This window comes from Orcinus orca, chromosome 13, assembly GCF_937001465.1.
Source record: "Orcinus orca chromosome 13, mOrcOrc1.1, whole genome shotgun sequence".
Lineage (NCBI taxonomy): Eukaryota > Metazoa > Chordata > Mammalia > Artiodactyla > Delphinidae > Orcinus > Orcinus orca.
This window is the reverse complement of record NC_064571.1, coordinates 43153687-43172827: the sequence shown is the minus strand read 5'-3', so window position 1 is coordinate 43172827 and position 19141 is coordinate 43153687. Positions and strand designations below refer to the sequence as shown.

The following is a 19141-nucleotide window of genomic DNA, read 5'->3' as shown; positions in this document are numbered from 1 at the left end:
AATTTTGCATGGTATGTGCAGATAATATGGTTACCATTTAGAGAGAGTATTTCCTTTGTCGAACATATATAGTCCTGGTAACATACCTCTGTATCTTATTATTTCCAGAGTAGCATTATATGGTCTTAGCTTGATGATACCATAATATTGCTAGATGGTACAGGTGGCAAGGCTACTTTCAAATATTTTGATATCACATGTATAGGGTTATACTGTAGATTAAATAACATGGTGGTGTTTACAGTCACTTAAAGTGTATAATAACATTCATGTTATTTTCTTTCTTCCTAGTGAGGTTCTGCTATATTTTTTCAGTTGAGTAAAAAGACTTTGAAAATTGTTCCTATGATTTTAGTTGTTTGAACTTTTTTTTTTTGCGGTACGCGGGCCTCTCACTGTTGTGGCCTCTCCTGTTGCGGAGCACAGGCTCCGGACGCGCAGGCTCAGCGGCCACGGCCCACGGGCTTAGTTGCTCTGCGGCATGTGGGATCTTCCCAGACCAGGGCACGAACCCGTGTCCCCTGCATTGACAGGCAGATTCTTAACCACTGCACCACCAGGGAAGTCCAAGAATTCAATATTTTTGAGTCTTGGCATGAATATCAGTGTATTTTGGCCATATATGAGCTTTGGACACAAGGAAAGGAAAGAAAAAAGAAAGGGGGAAAAATAAGAACAGAAAGCACTTTTATTTTGCCTAGGGCCCCTCCAGTATGACCCCTCCATACTGGTCAAATTGGTCAGTATGTCTCACAAGATTTGTTCTTACACATAGGATCTCCAAGCAGTTAGTTCCTGAACAGTGTTTCTTCTGGAGCTAAATGTCCTTGTTCTGAATCAGAAAGAAGATATAAAAAGAGGGGTTTTTATCTTCTCCTAATACCAGGCAAAAAGTTGGTTAGAAGAAGCTTGAGACTCTTTGCATAACTTTGTATTATGTTGGCGATTCAGTGTAGAATCGTGAAGGGTGTGAACTCTGGAATCAGACTCCTCGGGTTTGAGTTCTGGCTTTCTCTCTTCTTAGTTCTGTATTCTTAGCCACAGTATTTTACCTCTCTGTGCTTCAATTTCTCCCTCTAAAAATAAGGATAATAGCACCTCACTCAAAGAGGGATTGTAAGGATCAGATGATTTAGACACGTTAAAGACTTAGACCAATATCAGGTGCATAGTAAGCCCTCAGTAAGTACGAGCTAGAAAAACTTTTTTTTTTTTTTTTGCGGTACGCGGGCCTCTCACTGTTGTGGCCTCTCCCATTGTGGAGCACAGGCTCCGGACACGCAGGCCCAGCGGCCACGGCTCACGGACCCAGCCGCTCCACAGCACGTGGGATCTTCCCAGACTGGACACGAACCCGTGTCCCCTGCATCGGCAGGCGGACTTTCAACCACTGCTCCACCAGGGAAGCCCTAGAAAAACATTTTTTTAAATTATTTTTTAAGCTTATGACAGAAGAACCCCTTATCTTATTTTTGCTCCCCCAGAATTGTTTAGATTTATGAAAAAGGACATTTGGTGTTCTGGTTAGATGTTAAGGAAATGGTAATGAATTGATTTAATAAGTGTAGTTCTCCCAGGTGGGTAGTTTGATGATAGGTGTCCCTTAAAAGTTGTAAGGAACAGAATGTTCAGGGTCTGTTTTCTATAAAAGGGAAAAAGAATTCACATTTTAGGAATGTATATGCTGTGTCAGTACAGGATGGTCTGTTTAACAAATCACCTGTCCCCAAGAATATAGTTCTCAAGAGAGTTAATGCTTTTGAAAAATTAGTCTTTGTTCATAATCAATACATGTTTGTTGATGCCTACTGGGTCCCACTGGTCATATTATTTAAATTTCTGAAGACCAGATGTATACATGACCAAACAATTGTTTATGACCAAAATATTTGAGCATCCTAATTCACAAAGGGCTATATATGTTGTTGTTGTTTTTTCCAATTAATATGGGAAAGTGGCATTTCTGAATTCTGAGTCAACTCATTGAGCTGTATAAATTGGTTGGATTAAGAGGTATGCCTGTTGTGGGACTGTTAAAAAACTATGGACCCCCAAGGGGATGTGCATGTAAGAATGGCATGATTGCTAGCAACCTCAACACTGTCTTTGAAATCAGTAGAATTTGTAGTTTACGTAGAGCAAGGAGATGCTTTTGAATGTTAGATAGCTGTGTTTTATGTAGACACAGCTTACATGTAGTGAAACTTTTTATAATGTATCTGACGGTCAAATTATATCAGCTAACATTTTGCATCTGCTGTTAACAGATAGACCAAGCTCTGATAATGCTTACCAGCATATTGCAAAGTCTTAAGCTCAGATTTGATTTAGGCAAAGAGGAAGCCTGTGAATTGGATGCAGTTTAGATTATCCTCTTCCATTGCCTATTTATTTTGTTAAAGGACAGACACAAGTGAAGCACTTTCATATCATCTTGGAAATGAGAAAGAGAAGGTATTGTAGGTTTCTTTATATAATCTTTGAGAACTTGTGTCAAAAGGAAAAATTGGAAATTGACTGTAATTGGAAAAGTTTTGTTTTGTAGGTGAAGGTATTTTTAGTAAAGAAGCAATTGCTAGCCTATGTATTATTGAGGGAATTTCCCCCCAAAGCCTGGAAAGAATAGTAAGTCAGAGCCCAGCTGTCTTGGATTAAATAGGCTTTCACATATTGCTAGAAGAACCAGGTTGAAATAGAAGGGCAGGTCATAGGGTCAAAATGCTAGTATCGTTAGGAATACTGCTAAATATAACTCAGTATTTTGTTATGAATGCTTGAATTTATGGCGCCGTTTAAGGCAGTGATAGACTTGGGTCTGATGGAGCAGTAGATGGAGTGAAGAGATAGTGATACGGTACAGCTTTCTGCTTGTTCTTCATATGATGACTCCATGGATGTGTCTTTAAATCTCTCACTCTCAATGAGTAGGTAGTTGTGAGATCTAGGAGGAAAAAAAAACCCAACATATAAAGCACATGTAAAACAATATATAAGGTCAAACTGTATTTTTGAAAAATATATCTTCATGTTTATTCTAATAAACATCCTGTTTGAAAAGTAACCTGGCAGCTTTTAAAAGTCATATTCTTTTGTCTGGGCTGAATAGTGATAATGCACATGTGTCATCTGTGGCATCGTGTTACTGGCAAAAAGAAGGTAGGGAAGTTGAGGAGAAACAAAAAAAGTACTGTATAATAAAAGAATAAAAAGCACATATTTATATCAAAACGTAGTAGCAGCCATGAGGCTACATATAGGTTTTTAGTAGATATGAATAACTTCTGTGAACATAAACATGCTGCTTATTCATTCCATGCTTCATTCCCCTTTTGGCATGTAGTGGTTTCCATTAGTCAATAAGCATTTAGTTTATTGTGAAGATTTTCACATTATGGTATCTTGTTGAAAGAATAGGAAAATATTATGTGCTATTCAAATAAGATAAATGCTGGCTTTTTTTTTTTACATAAAAGCTTTTAAAGTTGCTGAATAAGTCTATATATTTTTCCTAGAGTTTTGAAACTGTTTTCTAAATTGCCACTAAACAAAGTCACGAATAGTGACTATCTCCCTCCATTGTATAATTTCCATCAGTCTCTGATGAGAGCTTAAGATACATTTCTTGCTACAACAGGGTGTGCTAATTAAAAGGGTTTAATTGTATAAAATAGTCTAAATTATGATAAGGTGATTAGATTTTACAACAGGAAAATTTTAAGTTCTTGAAAAGTGAATCACATCTTGGGGTGTATGTGCATCTCTTCTCTAATGTGAATCTGCAAAGTGGCGGTAAAGGAGTAATGTGATTTAGTGGGTGGTCGCGTCTCAGTGGGCAATGACATCTGTCCAGATTAGCATCTTTTTTCTCTTCCAGCTCCATAATCTCTTGCAGCCCTTCTCCAGCTCACATTTTCCTGTCCAACATATCAAGTGTTGAGAAATGCTTCCATGTGAGCCATTCTGGCTGTTTGATATTTAGTTCCTGGTTGATTGAGGAACAGAAAGGCAGCAGATTTGACTCTTGATGGGAAGAAGGTCTTTTATTTTTTCCATCAACTATGAGTCTATCACTCAGTTCTGCATAAACTGAGAGAACCAGGAACTGGTTGGATTAAGGTGTTAGCCATCAATCAACCAGTTTGCTTTTGGTACAGAAATGAGTAAATCATTTTCTTTCCAAATCTTCTCTTCTTCCTCCTATTCTCTTTTTGTCTATTCATTGAATCCTCATACACCCAGCTAGCCACATGGTTTTCAGTTATCTTTGGCTCTATCTCTCAACCCTCTTATGGCTCTGTTCTTTGTCTCCCTTCTTTGTTCACCAGTGCCCTAGTCCAGCCTCCCACTGTCTCTTGCCTGGACTAATGTCATATTCTCCTAAATGGACTCTCTGCTTTCATTTCCCCATTATGATGCTGCCAGTGCTGATAATATTATTCCTTGCCAAAAACCTTTGGTGACTTTTTGCATACAAAAATTGTGTCCCAGCTTCTTAGCATGGTTTTCAAAGCTTCCTGTAAACTCATGCTAGCCAGTTTTTTTTCCGGCTTGTGTTTCCAATAACCTCTTCACTCCCAGCACACACTGACCCAGCCCTGGTTTTCCTTGTTTTATCTCTTCTTCCCTATCTCCATTTGTGGAAATCTTGGGTATTTTTCAAGGCCCAAATTAATGTCATTTTGTTCTTTGAGTTACCCAATTAGGAAGTAACCTCCCCCTACTCTAAAATATTATTACATTTAAATCTGTTATACTTTTGTTGGAGTAGATGTTACCTCTAGATGTGCTTGGGTCATCTCTCCTTCCTCTGGGTGGGACGTATGGAAAAATCTCAGTCTTCTGGTTGATTTAGGTTTGGATCTCAGCCTTGCCAGTTACTATAAGTTTAGTTGTTTTGCACAGAGCACCTAAACTCACTCATTGTGTTTTCTCATCCTCAAGGTATCTTAAAATAACTTGCTCTTAGTGTCATGAGGGTTAAATAATTTGACTTCTGTAAAGCACATAATGCCTTCACATAGCAAGTATTCAATAATACACATTCATTTTTGTTTTTCTTTCCTTTTTAGAATGTATGATTCTTGATATTTTATCATGCTTGGCGTCTGTTGAAAGGAATTTACTTCTATTTGTCCAATTATTACCATCAAGTCAAATCAGTGAAATTTTATTTAAGCCTATACTGTGCAGAAGACCTCAGAGTAGGTGCTGTCATGGATACAAAAATGTATATATCATTATCCTGGCCCCTTGTCCCATAGGATTTTACAGCCTATAAATGTGGATCCAAGGCATAAATAAAAGCTAAATACTTTGTACATTTTAAAAAGGTAAATCCATCTGAACACAAATGAAAACCCAATGAATTGCCTTGAGGTTAAAAGGATCTACGTACCAGAATAGAATTCAGGTATTAGTGGTGGATCTCGGAAGTGTGAGATGTGAATCCAGGAGGTGTGCTAGGAAGTGGAGAAGAGCACTTGGGGTATCCGTGGAGGGGTGCTGAATTGAAGACAAAGGCCCTTCCAGTGCAATTCACTGCGAAGAAGAGTTATCACAGGGTGCTCTTTAATCATTCCTTTCACCCATCCATTTGGAAAAACAAAGTGGTGTAAGACCTTACAAGCATCAGAAAGCAAGGAGAGGGAAGTAAAGGTTTAATTAAATGCATAACTTGAGAATGTGGCATATATGGATGCAAATCTGGCTAGGTAAAATAGGAGGTTAATTTTTGAGGCAGATCTGTTTGGTATAGGAAAGTTGTGATTTTCATGGTCATCAAAGGCTAATTTGTTTTTCATCTTTATTAGTTTAGTGCTTCAAATTAAGGCTATGATTTACTGACTACCTTTGTCAAATTTGTTTTTCAGAGAGGCAGATGCTGAGACAGCATTACGAGTGCAAGGGCTTTATTGAGGGAAGGGAGTAGAGTACCTATATAATAGAAAGACAAAAGGAGAGGAAACATGTTTGGACAAGGAAAGCTTTCAGAGTAGGATGTTGCAATGACACCTGTGAAAAGAAAGGAGACAAGAAGGATTGGGCAGGGAGAGCTCAGACTATGATACAGTTCTGAGAAAGTCTCAGCCAACCCATTAGGGAGCACCAGAGCAAAAGGGTTCCATTAGAAGAGTCTCCAATTGGGTAGAAATAGCCACACAGCATTCCCACCATGATCATTCTTTAGTAGGAACTGCCTGGGAAGAGTGTCACCTTGGCTCACATGCTGTGGTGGTTCCTAATGGCCCTGCCTCTGGAAGTTGTCAGATTATTGCCCTCGTCACAGGTGAAAGGCCATTTCTTTCTTTTTTTTTTTTTTAACATCTTTATTGGGGTATAATTGCTCTACAATGGTGTGTTAGTTTCTGCTTTATAACAAAGTGAATCAGTTATACATATACATATGTTCCCATATCTCTTCCCTCTTGCATCTCCCTCCTTCCCACCCTCCCTATCCCACCCCTCCAGGCGGTCACAAAGCACCGAGCTGATATCCCTGTGCTATGCGGCTGCTTCCCACTAGCTATCTACCTTACGTTTGTTAGTGTATATATGTTCATGCCTCTCTCTCGCTTTGTCACAGCTCACCCTTCCCCCTCCCCGTATCCTCAAGTCCGTTCTCCAGTAGGTCTGCGCCTTTATTCCTGTCTTACCCCTACGTCCTTCATGACATTTTTTTTTCTTAAATTCCATATATATGTGTTAGCATACGGTATTTGTCTTTTTCTTTCGGACTTACTTCACTCTGTATGACAGACTCTAGGTCTATCCACCTCATTACAAAGAACTCAATTTTGTTTCTTTTTATGGCTGAGTAATATTCCATTGTATATATGTGCCACATCTTCTTTATCCATTCATCCGATGATGGGCACTTAGGTTGTTTCCATCTCCGGGCTATTGTAAATAGAGCTGCAATGAACATTTGGGTACATGACTCTTTTTGAATTTTGGTTTTCTCAGGGTATATGCCCAGTAGTGGGATTGCTGGGTCATATGGTAGTTCTATTTGTAGTTTAAGGAACCTCCATACTGTTCTCCATAGTGGCTGAACCAATTCACATTCCCACCAGCAGTGCAAGAGTGTTCCCTTTTCTCCACACCCTCTCCAGCATTTATTGTTTCTAGATTTTTTGATGATGGTCATTCTGACTGGTGTGAGATGATATCTCATTGTAGTTTTGATTTGCATTTCTCTGATGATTAATGATGTTGAGCATTCTTTCATGTGTTTTTTGGCAGTCTGTATATCTTCTTTGGAGAAATGTCTCTTTAGGTCTTCTGCCCATTTTTGGATTGGGTTGTTTGTTTTTTTGTTATTGAGCTGCATGAGCTGCTTGTAAATTTTGGAGATTAATCTGTTGTCAGTTGCTTCATTTGCAAATATTTTCTCCCATTCTTAGGGTTGTCTTTTGGTCTTGTTTATGGTTTCCTTTGCTGTGCAAAAGCTTTGAAGTTTCATTAGGTCCCATTTGTTTAGGCCATTTCTTTCTTGATGGGATTGTACCTCAGTGGCTACTACATTACCTTTTCAATAATAAAGTATTAAAATTGAAAGTCCTTGAAAGCATTAGTGAAGATTAGGTGTTTTTTGAGGGGGAGGAAACAGCTGAGAAATTCACTAAAACAATAAAATCTTTTGTAGAAGCTGAACTTAGTGACTGACTGTTGGCTGACTTGCATTATTTAGGTGTATCACATTATTTTTCATCTGTTAAATGTGTATAATGACACATCTCCCCTACCTACCTCACAAAGTTGTAAAAAACCAAACAAAACTAAACCATAGTACATATCTAAGAGGGATGAGAGAAAAGTGAGAGTAGCATGTGGAAATGTGAGAGGCAGTACAGTATGATCGAAAGATCTATGATTAAAGTAAAGAGAAGTGGTCAAGGCTGTTCTTCTATTCATGGAGAAAGGAAATGGTTACTAAATTCAGAAAAGTTGCATAAGAAGAAAATCATTTAAAATGCATTAGGGATCTAGATATTTAAATTTTCCTATGTCTAGTCTTATTATAATACAAATAATAACCCCCTACCTGATCTTGATGATCTTGAGATTCCTACTATAGGCTTGTCTAAAACTAGGGTTATTATATGTATTTATCCTTAAAGTGAAAAATATTAATGAGTTGTTATTTTTTATTTCACAGAAAAAAGGTGATAATATAAAAAAAGTTAACTGAGACTAAGTCTTAGCTCAAGGACATACAAAAAACAGGACCTAGACTGCAAACCCTACTGTAGATTGGGTTTTCTGCTTAAACTTATTTTTGACTTCAAGAAAATTTCAGAAATGGACAGAACCACAAATTCTGTACTGTATTACAAAAATAGATAACACCAACAGTGAAAAGTCTGATATCAAGAACAAGACAAATATGCCCACTCTCGCCATTTTTATTCAATATAGTACTGGAAGTCCTAGCCAGAGTAATTAGGCAAGAAAAAGAGATAAAAGACATCTAAATTGGAAAGGAAGAAGTAAAATGGTCCCTGTCAATGACATTATATTATATAGAGAAAACCCTGAAGACTCCACAAAAAAATTGTTCGAATAAATGAATTCAGTAAAGGTGCAGGATACAAAATCAATTGACAAAAATCAGTTGCTTTTCTATACCCTAACAACGAGCTATTGGAAAGAGAAATTAAAACAATTCCATTTACAATAGCATCAAAAAGAATAAAATATTTAGCAATAAATTTAGCCAAGAACATGAAAGATCTGTACACTAAACTCCACAAAACATTGATGAAAGAAATTCAAGAAGACACAAATAAATGGCAAGATACTCCATGCTCATGGATTAGAAGAATATTGTTAAACTGTCCATACTACCCAAAGCACTCTAAAGATTCAGTTCAGTCCCTTTCAAAATTCCAATGGCATTTTTCACAGAAGTAGAAAAACAATCCAAAAATTTCTGTGAACCATAAAGGGCCCCAAGTAGCCAAAGCAATCCTGCAAAGAACAAAACCACCAGAGGCATCACACTTTTTGATTTCAAACTATATTACAAAGCTATAGTAATCAAAACAGTATGTTACTGACATAAAAAAAAGACACAGACTAATTGAGCAGATTAGAGACCCTGGAAATAAACTCACGCATATATGGTCAATTTTTGACAAAGGAGCCAAGAATATACATGGGGCAAGGTTAGTCTCTTAAATAAGTGGTGTTGGGAAAACTGGACATCCACATGGCAAAGAATAAAATTGGACACCCCTTTGTCTTACACCTTACACAAAAATTAACTAAAAATGGATTAAAGCCTTGAACATAAAGCTTGAAACCATAAAGCTCCTAGAAGAAAACATAGGCAGTATGCTTTTTGCCATTGGTCTTAGCAATGTCTTTTCTACATATGTCTCCTCAGGCAAGGGGAACAAAGCAAAAATAAACAAGTGGGATGACATCAAACTTAAAAGCTTCTGCACAGCGAGGAAACCATCAACAAAATGAAAAGACAACCTACTGAATGGGATAAGATATTTGCAAATTATATATTCGATAAAGGGTTAGTATCCAAAATATATAAAGAAGTCATACTACCCAATTAGTAAAACAAAATAAGACAATTTAAAAATTGAGCAGAGGACCTGAACATTTTTCCAAAGAGGAGATCCAGATGGCTGACAGGTACATTAAAAGGTGTTCAACATCACTAATTATAAAGGAAATGCAAATCAAAACCATAATGAGATATCAACTCACACCTGTGAACAAGGCTTTTATCAAAAAGACAAAAAATAATAATTGCTGTGAGGTTGTGGAGAAAAGGGAACCCTTGTTTACTGTTGGTGGAAATGTAAACTGGTACAGCTACTATGGAAAACAACATGGAGGTTGCTCAAAAAATTAAAAATAGAACTACCATATGATCCATCAGTCTAACTTCTTGGTATATTTCCACAGGGAACAAAATCATTATCTCAAAGAGATCTGTACTCCCGTGTTCACTGCAGCATTATTCAAATGAGTTAGTGGATTCTGAGTCAAATGGTTAGTGCATGTTTCCTTTACTATATTGTTAGCTTCTTGTCTTTATATTAAATGTAGATCCTGCATTGCCCTTCAGAGTTTGAGTAACGCAGCACTACCTTGAGGCCCATAGCTCAGTGATGACCAAGAGGGCCTTAAAGTTCTCCTCAGCTTGACTAAACTTTAGACAGGTTTCCTCCTGACCGTAAGCTCCTGTCCTCCCTTTTCTTACAGCATTTACTTAAGAAACTTTGAAATTATAAATTCTTTCTCTGCTCCTTTGAGATGTGAATCTTCTCCCAGCCTCTTGCCAGTTTTACAACCCAGGCATGTCTTTCTCAAGGACCTCCAGGACCTGGGAGTCATCCCTTTAAAATGTAATCTTTATTAAAAAGTGTTCTCCTATCTCTACAGTCTTTGAGGTGGGGATAGGAGCCTAAGCACCAATTAGCAAACGTAGATAACCCAGTCATGTTGACCTGTATCCCCTCAGTGTTCTCCAGTACTCTTCACTAGCTCAGCCTCAGCTCTTAAAAACTTTCCCAACTTTTGTTTCAGTGGAGTTGAGATCAGTCACTCTTCCCTATTACAGTAGTCTTGAGTACTTTCTTATCTGTTTAACTTGTCTAGTGCCTTTGAGTTTCGTTGTGATTGAGATGAGGATTCTGGAGTCAGACTCTGGCCCCATTTTACTACACAAGTCACAATGTCACTGACTGAGCTACAGTTTGCTTACAAGTAAAATGGAGATAATGGTCCCTTCCTACAGGATATCTGTTCATCGGTCGATGAACATTAAGCTCTTATCATGCTCTCTGGTATCGATACATATGAGGCATAATCCATATTTTAGCCATAAAACATCCATAAATTTTAGGTCTTTTTTTTTTTGGTTAATCTACATGAAAAACATCTTGATCGTTTTTTTTAATAGGAAACTGTTGTAGTGTATTTAAAATGTTTCCGTTTGCTATCAATATGTACATTCTCAGGATATCTACTTTGCAAAGTGAAGTCTATTTAGTTTTCAAAATAAATAAAGATAAAAATGCATCATAAATAGTGAAAGCAAGCAACCAGTTATGCATCTGATCCTGAAGTGTAATTACTTTGGGCAGTTACTCCTGAGGCCATCTTGAGAAATAGCATCTGTGAGTAAGAGACAAAACTGAAATATCATGTTTTCAGACATTCCAGCAAGCTATGTCCTCCAACAAGTGAAGGAAGCTGTGCTGTTTATATTTTGAAATTCAAAATATCTCCTACTTAGGCTATCCTGAAACCAAAAACTTAAACTAAAATTTAATTTTCTTTTAATAGATATCTTTTAAAACACCAGTTGTAATACTCTATTGTCTTAAAGCTGCATCATGAAATGTTGCCTTATTCTCTAAATTTTAAAGAAACACACGTGAAACAACACATTTTAAACGTTGAAACTGCTTTCTTTTCCAGGGGGTGGGGGGAGGAGCATGGTAACATATAACAGGGAAGTACAATATTCTGACTACATGTCAGAATAAATGTCTATTCGTAACTGTTCCCGATTCGGTATATGTTCTATCTGTAAAACTACTTCTCCCCTCCCTTCTCTCTCTCCAAAAGTAATCTGAGAAAAATTCACTTGAATTGCTATCTGACTTTTAACAATCTATATTCTGTTTGGAAACCCAGCTTGCAATTCTGACTGACTTACAGATAACAGTGATGATATGGATTCGTCTGAAAGGCCAAAAATACTGCATTGATGTTCCATTCTTAAATACGGACAACATGATGGTGTTTTTTTTTTTAAGGGTCATTACCTCTTACAGTCTGTTCATTATTTTTATACTTCTTGTTAATGGACACTCCTGTAACATTAGGTTAAGATTTTTAGATTGTTTGCTCTCATCTCCCCTCCCTGCTGGAAACAGTTTTGTTTACAGGAAGGGATTACAAAAAAGGCAGAGCCTCATACGCTGTACAGATAAAAAGACATATTGTGGTTTATGACGTCTACATGCCCACCTGGAGGGAAGGGAATTTAAGAGCAAAATAAAAAGACTGAAAATCTAAGTCAACTCAGAAACAAGACTTGCCTATGATGAAGACAGGATTTAAGTTAGAAAGTTCATTGTTATGGCCCCCAGTTGTATATATTTTATCCTAAGGCACCATTTGGTTTAATCAAATGTAGATCTGAGGCTCTCTTAACCTATCAGTTTCTTAAGACTTAATTATAAAGGTTATATTTTCAGAGGATAAAAACATTATTCATTTGTCTGTTCATGTCTTTCAGGTTTATCTTGCAGATTATGGACTTTCCTACAGATATTGTCCCAATGGGAACCACAAACAGTATCAAGAAAATCCTAGAAAAAGCCATAATGGGACAATAGAGTTTACCAGCTTGGATGCTCACAAGGGAGTAGGTAGGTTTCTTTTTTTCTTATTTTTATTTCAGAGGAATAATTAGAACAAAGAGCCTTAAGGCTCCATGAAATGACCTTTGCATAGTCAGCTTGAAGAATGAGAACATTGGTGAGATGTTTATCAAAAGTAGTGAGTTCCTGTATGCCAATGAATATTCTAACAGAGGGAGGAGATACAGACTTCGACAAGTGAAGAAGGAATAAAAGGTGTCAAGTAAGCAAAACTTGATGCTCATTTGGGACAGGAAAGTACTAGTTTGTTTAGGTTAAACTTGGAGATCAGCAACTGAATTTTTATGCTGTAGTGACAATTACAGATTTGGTACAGGTACACATGTGAAGAATTATTCCTGTTTTTCATTGTGCCCTTATCAGAGCTTTAGAAGATACCATCTCAACAATAAGGAAATCTTTTCTGAATCTATGAAGTGTTAACTTGTGGAAATCTCTCCTAGTCACCTTTCATATATCTTACTTATTTAAACTCACTTTGATGGTATTGGAAACACATTTGCAGGTAAATTACATACATAGTCCTTTTATTGGACATTGATTATACTGCCTTGCATTCCAAGGGAGACTTAATTCAACAATTCCCTAATTAGTTAAAGTCATAACCTATGTCTTGTATTCATTTACCATTAATTAAACCTTAGCTGTTTATTACACTGCAGTCTAAATCCAATAGCCGACCCAGAAAGCCATGGAGAAGGAAGTAGGAGGTCAATATTGAAAATATATGGTGCGGAGTCCCACTGATGGTTGCTTTGTTCACAATCAATATGGTCAATGCAACTGTACTTTCTTAGTTGCTCTGTCAGCAAGACAAAAAGTCAATCCTAATGTTATGCTAGTAAAAAAAAAAAAATGGTGATTATTGAAAAACTTTGTCTTTCAAAATTATATTCTTCATAAACTTTGTTTATAAAAGTATTTTCAAATATGCTAAACCATACAAATAATTTTTAAACTGCTTTGAAAGGATCACATTTTCACTAAAAGGCAGTTAGACATTTGCACTTGTTAATGGCTGTTGAACTGTTACCCTAAACTGATACTTTCTAACGAGTTTTAGTTGGTGCAAACAACTGTATATTATTGCCTTTTCTATTAAAAGGACCATTGACCATGTAATGTAGAGGGTCTTGATCATTTTCCAGAGCAATTAAAACTCACAGTAGTTTAATGTAGGCCAATGAGAAAGTAAAACAAATGTGTCGGTTGTATACGTTTTTCTTTTCAAGAAGAATCATAGGTTAAATTTTCTGGAATAGAAATTACCTTTTATACTCCTTATCAAAATAAGTGAAATCACTACATTTTTTTTTTCAAGGATAGTTTGGTTAGAAAAGTAGTGATTTGCCCGATATATTAGTATGAAAGAATATTTAGAAACCTGAGAGTACTTTTTGATAGTGGTGTAACTGGAAATTCATCATACAGATTCTTAAGCTTTGGTCCAATTATGTCAATGATGATATTAACTTATGGTTGGGCCACTTAGTTCAACCCATAGCTCTAATACTGATCCTATTAGATTCTGACTATTAAAAAAACATCTAGGGGCTTCCCTGGTGGCGCAGTGGTTGAGAGTCCGCCTGCCGATGCCGGAGACATGGGTTCGTGCCCCGGTCCGGGAAGATCCCACATGCCGCGGAGCGGCTGGGCCCGTGAGCCATGGCCGCTGAGCCTGCGCGTCCGGAGCCTGTGCTCCGCAACGGGAGAGGCCACAACAGTGAGAGGCCCGCGTACCGCAAAAAGAAAAAAAAACATTTAGGAAGCCACTGTGATTGTGGAATGGGAAAGTCGAGTTGTCGTATGTTGGTCTGGTCAGTGTTTGGACTGTGGTAATTCTGGAAGTCCTCCTTAGTTATTCCATAGTTTAGGGCAGTATTTTCATTATGCCGTCTTCATGAAAGATTTGAACAAAATTTTATTCCATAGTGCATTTAAGTTTTTTGCTCCCTAAATAATAATACATGTTGATGAGTTGGGTAGATTTCACAATGCTAGGTCTTTGGAGAGAAGATTGAACTGAGAATGATGGGGAAAAGATATTATCTCTTTGGGAAGACTACTCAGGGGAGAGCCTACATTACGTATTTTTGGTATTTGAAAGTGATGAGCTGGAGTGAGTATTCATCATGGGTTTCACAAGATTTCTATAAAAATTAGATTCCCTTAATGCGTTTAAAATAGAATGTACACTAAACTTTTCACCATATCTGTATTTACATGTAGATATACATATATATGTGTATATATACACATATATGCATGTATATACACATACATGTATATATACATAGATGTAGACATACATAAATATATATATATATATATTTGCTGAAATTTTAACATGCAGTTTTAGTCTAGCATAAAAAAAGAAAGGTTTGGTATCCTCAAATATTTGAATACTATTCATTCTTCATGTTTTACATTTAATTTTCCAAAATAAAACATTTCACTTTAGGATTTTATTAGAAATGAAGTAATCATTTAGTCATATCTAGAAACTAGAATTAAACAAGGCCATAAATCCTTATAGGTAAATGCAGAATGTCAGATTCATAAATATTCATGTGTTTACTTTCAGTACACACTATGTAGTTTAATCTCAGAAGAATCTTTTCTGTACCAGTCCAGCTATGAGCTCAAATAAATACTGAGGAAGATAATGCAAAGGAAAACATAAAGAGTAAAACAAGTTATCACTAGGAAATATAACCTCTCGTTATCAAAGCATTTGTTATGTTTTAGGTTTATCTGTGCTCGATCAGGCCCTGGGAAATATTCAGCCTTCAATGTAAAAGTGACTTACGGATTAGCAACTTAACAGATATATTGTTAACCTGATCAAACTATCTGGTCTCCGCTACCTTTGAGGTGGTTATTCAGAAACAGAAGCTAACTCTCATGTTTCTGTGGATTAGTTGGGTTTTTATAATGAAGGAGCTTGTATAAGGTGCCAGTCAGCAGTTTCACCTAAGCATTTTCTAGTTCAGCTGTGTAAGAGGGTAGCTTGTACTGTTATAAGCCAAAAAATATCAATAGAGATATATAGAGGTGAATGGACAGATGGATGAATGGATAGATAACTATTCTTGAACTGTAGTGCGTCTATGTATCTGTATTTTTTAAATTGCAGTTATTCTTCCAAACTCAGTTCTCATATATGACCTAAAAGTGTTTTCTGAGAGGCTGAAGTGCTTCATTTAGTGTAAAATTAGAGTAATATATTTTGGGCTTATCTCATCTGTTATTAATTTTTTATTCTTCATAAAAACCAACATGTATAAACATTGACATATTTTGGGCTTGTTGCCTGATAATCACAGAGAATTATATCTGTGTCAAATATACTGTTTTAAAATTTTTTACATTCTTAGTAATGTTAAAAAGCAATATTTGGATCAATGTGTGGTATAGATTTTTGTAGATTTTTCTGCTCACTGAGGCATGCAGTCAATACCTAATTTCTCTAGAGATATACTGCATTTAACATACTGAGCTTTTTTAAATACTTCAGACTTGTGCACTGAGTGTATAATACCTGTTTTAATTTGACATCATTGATGACCATAAAATATGATATCTAAATTGCATTTTAAATGTCCATTTGTTTATATAATATGTTCAGTATCAAGGAAGGAAATATATTACATACTTTTAAAAATTTTTGCCAATTGCTACAGCATATAAAATCCAAGTCTTGTGTTATTTCTTGCACGGCTTCATTTCACTCTAATCTAGCACTCCAGCTTACAAAATGTATGTGAAATAAACTGAGAATGTGTTTTCATGCTACCAAACTTGGGGAAATGACATGGTTTATACAATATTTATCTTCTTAAACAATAATTCAGAAAAGGGAACCCATTTTTCAATTATAAGATATTAAGGTAAACCAAGTTATTGATATGCTCTATTGAATCTATTAGTAGTCAGAAAAACACAATGTTGATTTTTATTTTTAAGTAAATTTCACTGCTATAAATAGTCTTTGGTTGATGTATAAATAAATTTTAATGAAGACACTATTCTTTCTGTATGACATAACCCAATTTTGACATTTAGACATGACTTTCAAAGTCTTGGCATAGGTCTTAAACTATTTGGTTGAGTTAAGAATACACATTGGTCAAATGTAAGATACCTTTGCTCTGTTGAATAACTTTTCCTAAGCCTCACACGTGTTTCATAAAAAACTGAGGCTTAGAATTTAAAAGGTACTGAAGAAATAAAAGCGACCTGGTTTATTATTTTATTTGAAATGTGACACATTGTATTCTACTTTCCTAATATCCTTTTTGAAATTGCAGTAAATTGTGGCCACCATAAAATTTCCTAGCTCTTTATACATCTGAATTGACAAACTACTGAATAACATAGGTTACTAGTTAGAAAAATAAGAATCAACTTTAAATTTATTCTGCATAGTCACCATTCACTTCTCAGGTGAACGTCTTACTCAGATGTTTTCTGCTTTCTTATTGTCATTTCTGAGTATATAAGCCAGTATTTTGAGCATTTAGACCCTGTCTGCTTAAGGCAAAAGTTTTCTAGTTCACTTTATTATTTCCTAGCAAATCTTGTTTTTCTTCCTACTTGATAATGTTACTCTATGTAAGAAAAAAACTCAACAGGAAACACTTTAGGCAAATAATCAGAGCCATTTTGGGATTAACACTGATACTTTTCTTTTTCTCCCAGTTCTTTCATTCCATTTGGTGAATTGCACCCAGATAATTTTACTCCAGTTTGTCATTAGAATAAGGACCAGTCCTCCAATGTGATTTCTTTGTTGTTCTCATTTCAGCTTGGAAGGACCGTTTAACACTTTATAAATTAATGTTTTAATTAAACATTCTTCTTCATCAGAATGAAGTAGTTTTACAGAAATAGTGTCATGTAAGGATAGTTGCATGAAAAATTTTGTTAGTGTTACAGCTTAGACCTCAGGATCTGCCGCTTATTTCTTCCTTGCCAATACAACTGTCTTTGGTCAGTATGTCTTTTGGTGTTTTAAGTTAAAATGCCTGCTTCAAATACTTCCCTAACTGTAGAAGGGTATATGTTATGTTGTCTAAATGGTGCAAAACTAACAATGGAGGCAAAGTAATTGGTAGATTGAGTGGAGTGTTGGCTCTGGATTCTGAAAGATTTGGATTTCAATACAGAGCTCTGTGACTTTTTGCTGTGTGATACTGAGCAAGTTATTTAACCTCTCTGAGCCTCTATTTTCTTATTTGTCAACAGGGTTAATGATACCTCATATTGTTAGGATGATTAAATAAGATGATATAAAAGCAGTAGAGTGTCTGGCACGGTAGCAGCTTCATAAATCACATTGATCGTTTTTATTTTAATTATGTATTCTAGTGTCAGCTGTTTCTGGAATCTGCTTTCTAGTGAAATCGAATTCAAGTCCCACCCCACCTGTGCCTTTTTTTTTTTTGGTTAGTCTTGGCAATACTTTATCATTTAGAAATGTTGAGCAACTGAGAACACCACAGGCTTTCAGTGAAAAGATTCATTTACATTGTTCCATATTAATATGCGAAATAAAAATTAGATGCTAAATTATATTTAGAAAGTGACAAGAGAATATTGATAACTAAATCTTCCTGTATTTCTAAGCAGAAGTACCATAAGTAAAAGTGTGACTTTAGGAAATCTATATGAAAATATGCTGCTAATGATTATGTTAACTATCAAATGCAACTGAAAAACCTTATGTATTACAATAAATTATACAGAAATACAAATTATACAAAACCAAAATAATCCATAATATATGTTTCAACTTTCAAATTAAAAAATATTTTCATTGTTAGATGTTAATTAGTAGTCTTCCTCAACTATGATCAATTCTTTTTTTAAATTTTCAGCATTTTATTTAATTGTTTTCAAATATACAGGAAATAGTAGAATAATATAGTAAATATCCAAATATTCAATTCCTAGATTCAACAGTTATCATTATCATATCATTTATATTTTGATGATGTACTTTATTTAAACTTAAAAATATATGATCAGTTCATTGTGTTAATTACATACCCACTCATAGATGCTAATATTGTCATCCAAAATATTTTAATTAATTTAACCAGTGTTAAAATTACTCTTCTGTATGTAGTAGATGGAGAAAAGACATAATCGCTTGTACAGTGTTAGAGTTTAACTTCTCAAAAACACATCACACTTTGCAGTTTGTTTCCCTGAGAGGGAATTTCAGGGAAAGGTGTGTACTTGGAAACATTTTTAATCCTTTCATCTGTCTGTTTAATGGTGGGAAAGAGTGACTATAGAATTTTTTTTTTTAACATTACATGTATGTCTGCAGAACTTATTGGAAACAGTGAGTGGTAAAACATTTACCTAACAATAATTATTAATGTATATATGCAGTAAAAGAAAAGTTTGAAAAATGTGGTGCTGTATTTTAATTAGGTAAAACTGAACTATGATAGTGAAGTAAGTTAACTCTCGAAGGGCTATTTCAAATGAAGACCAGTTTATGAAAGATTGGCTTCAGAAATCTAAATGACTTGTCATTACTTACAGCTTCATATCAATTAATCCCTCAGTTGGGGGGTTGGGGGAAGTGGCTGGGAAGGTTCATTCCATTTTAATTCTGATTGTTTTTCCTCAGAGGGCCTCTTGTGTGTAGCCTATGTCGTCCAAACAGGTGCCAGAATATAATTTTTTGAAAATGAGAGGATGTGAAT

General features: G+C 35.6%; 1 protein-coding gene across 11 annotated transcripts in view; it reads left to right on the top strand.

The window, feature by feature from the left end:
• Positions 1-19141, top strand: part of VRK2 (VRK serine/threonine kinase 2) — a 97369-nt gene that overhangs the window by 57539 nt on the left and 20689 nt on the right. For all 11 annotated transcript variants that reach the window (XM_033407261.2, XM_033407259.2, XM_033407264.2 and 8 more), the window contains one exon: positions 12275-12407. In XM_033407261.2, coding sequence (XP_033263152.1) covers positions 12275-12407 — 133 coding nt within the window. The remainder of the gene's footprint in view (positions 1-12274; positions 12408-19141) is intronic.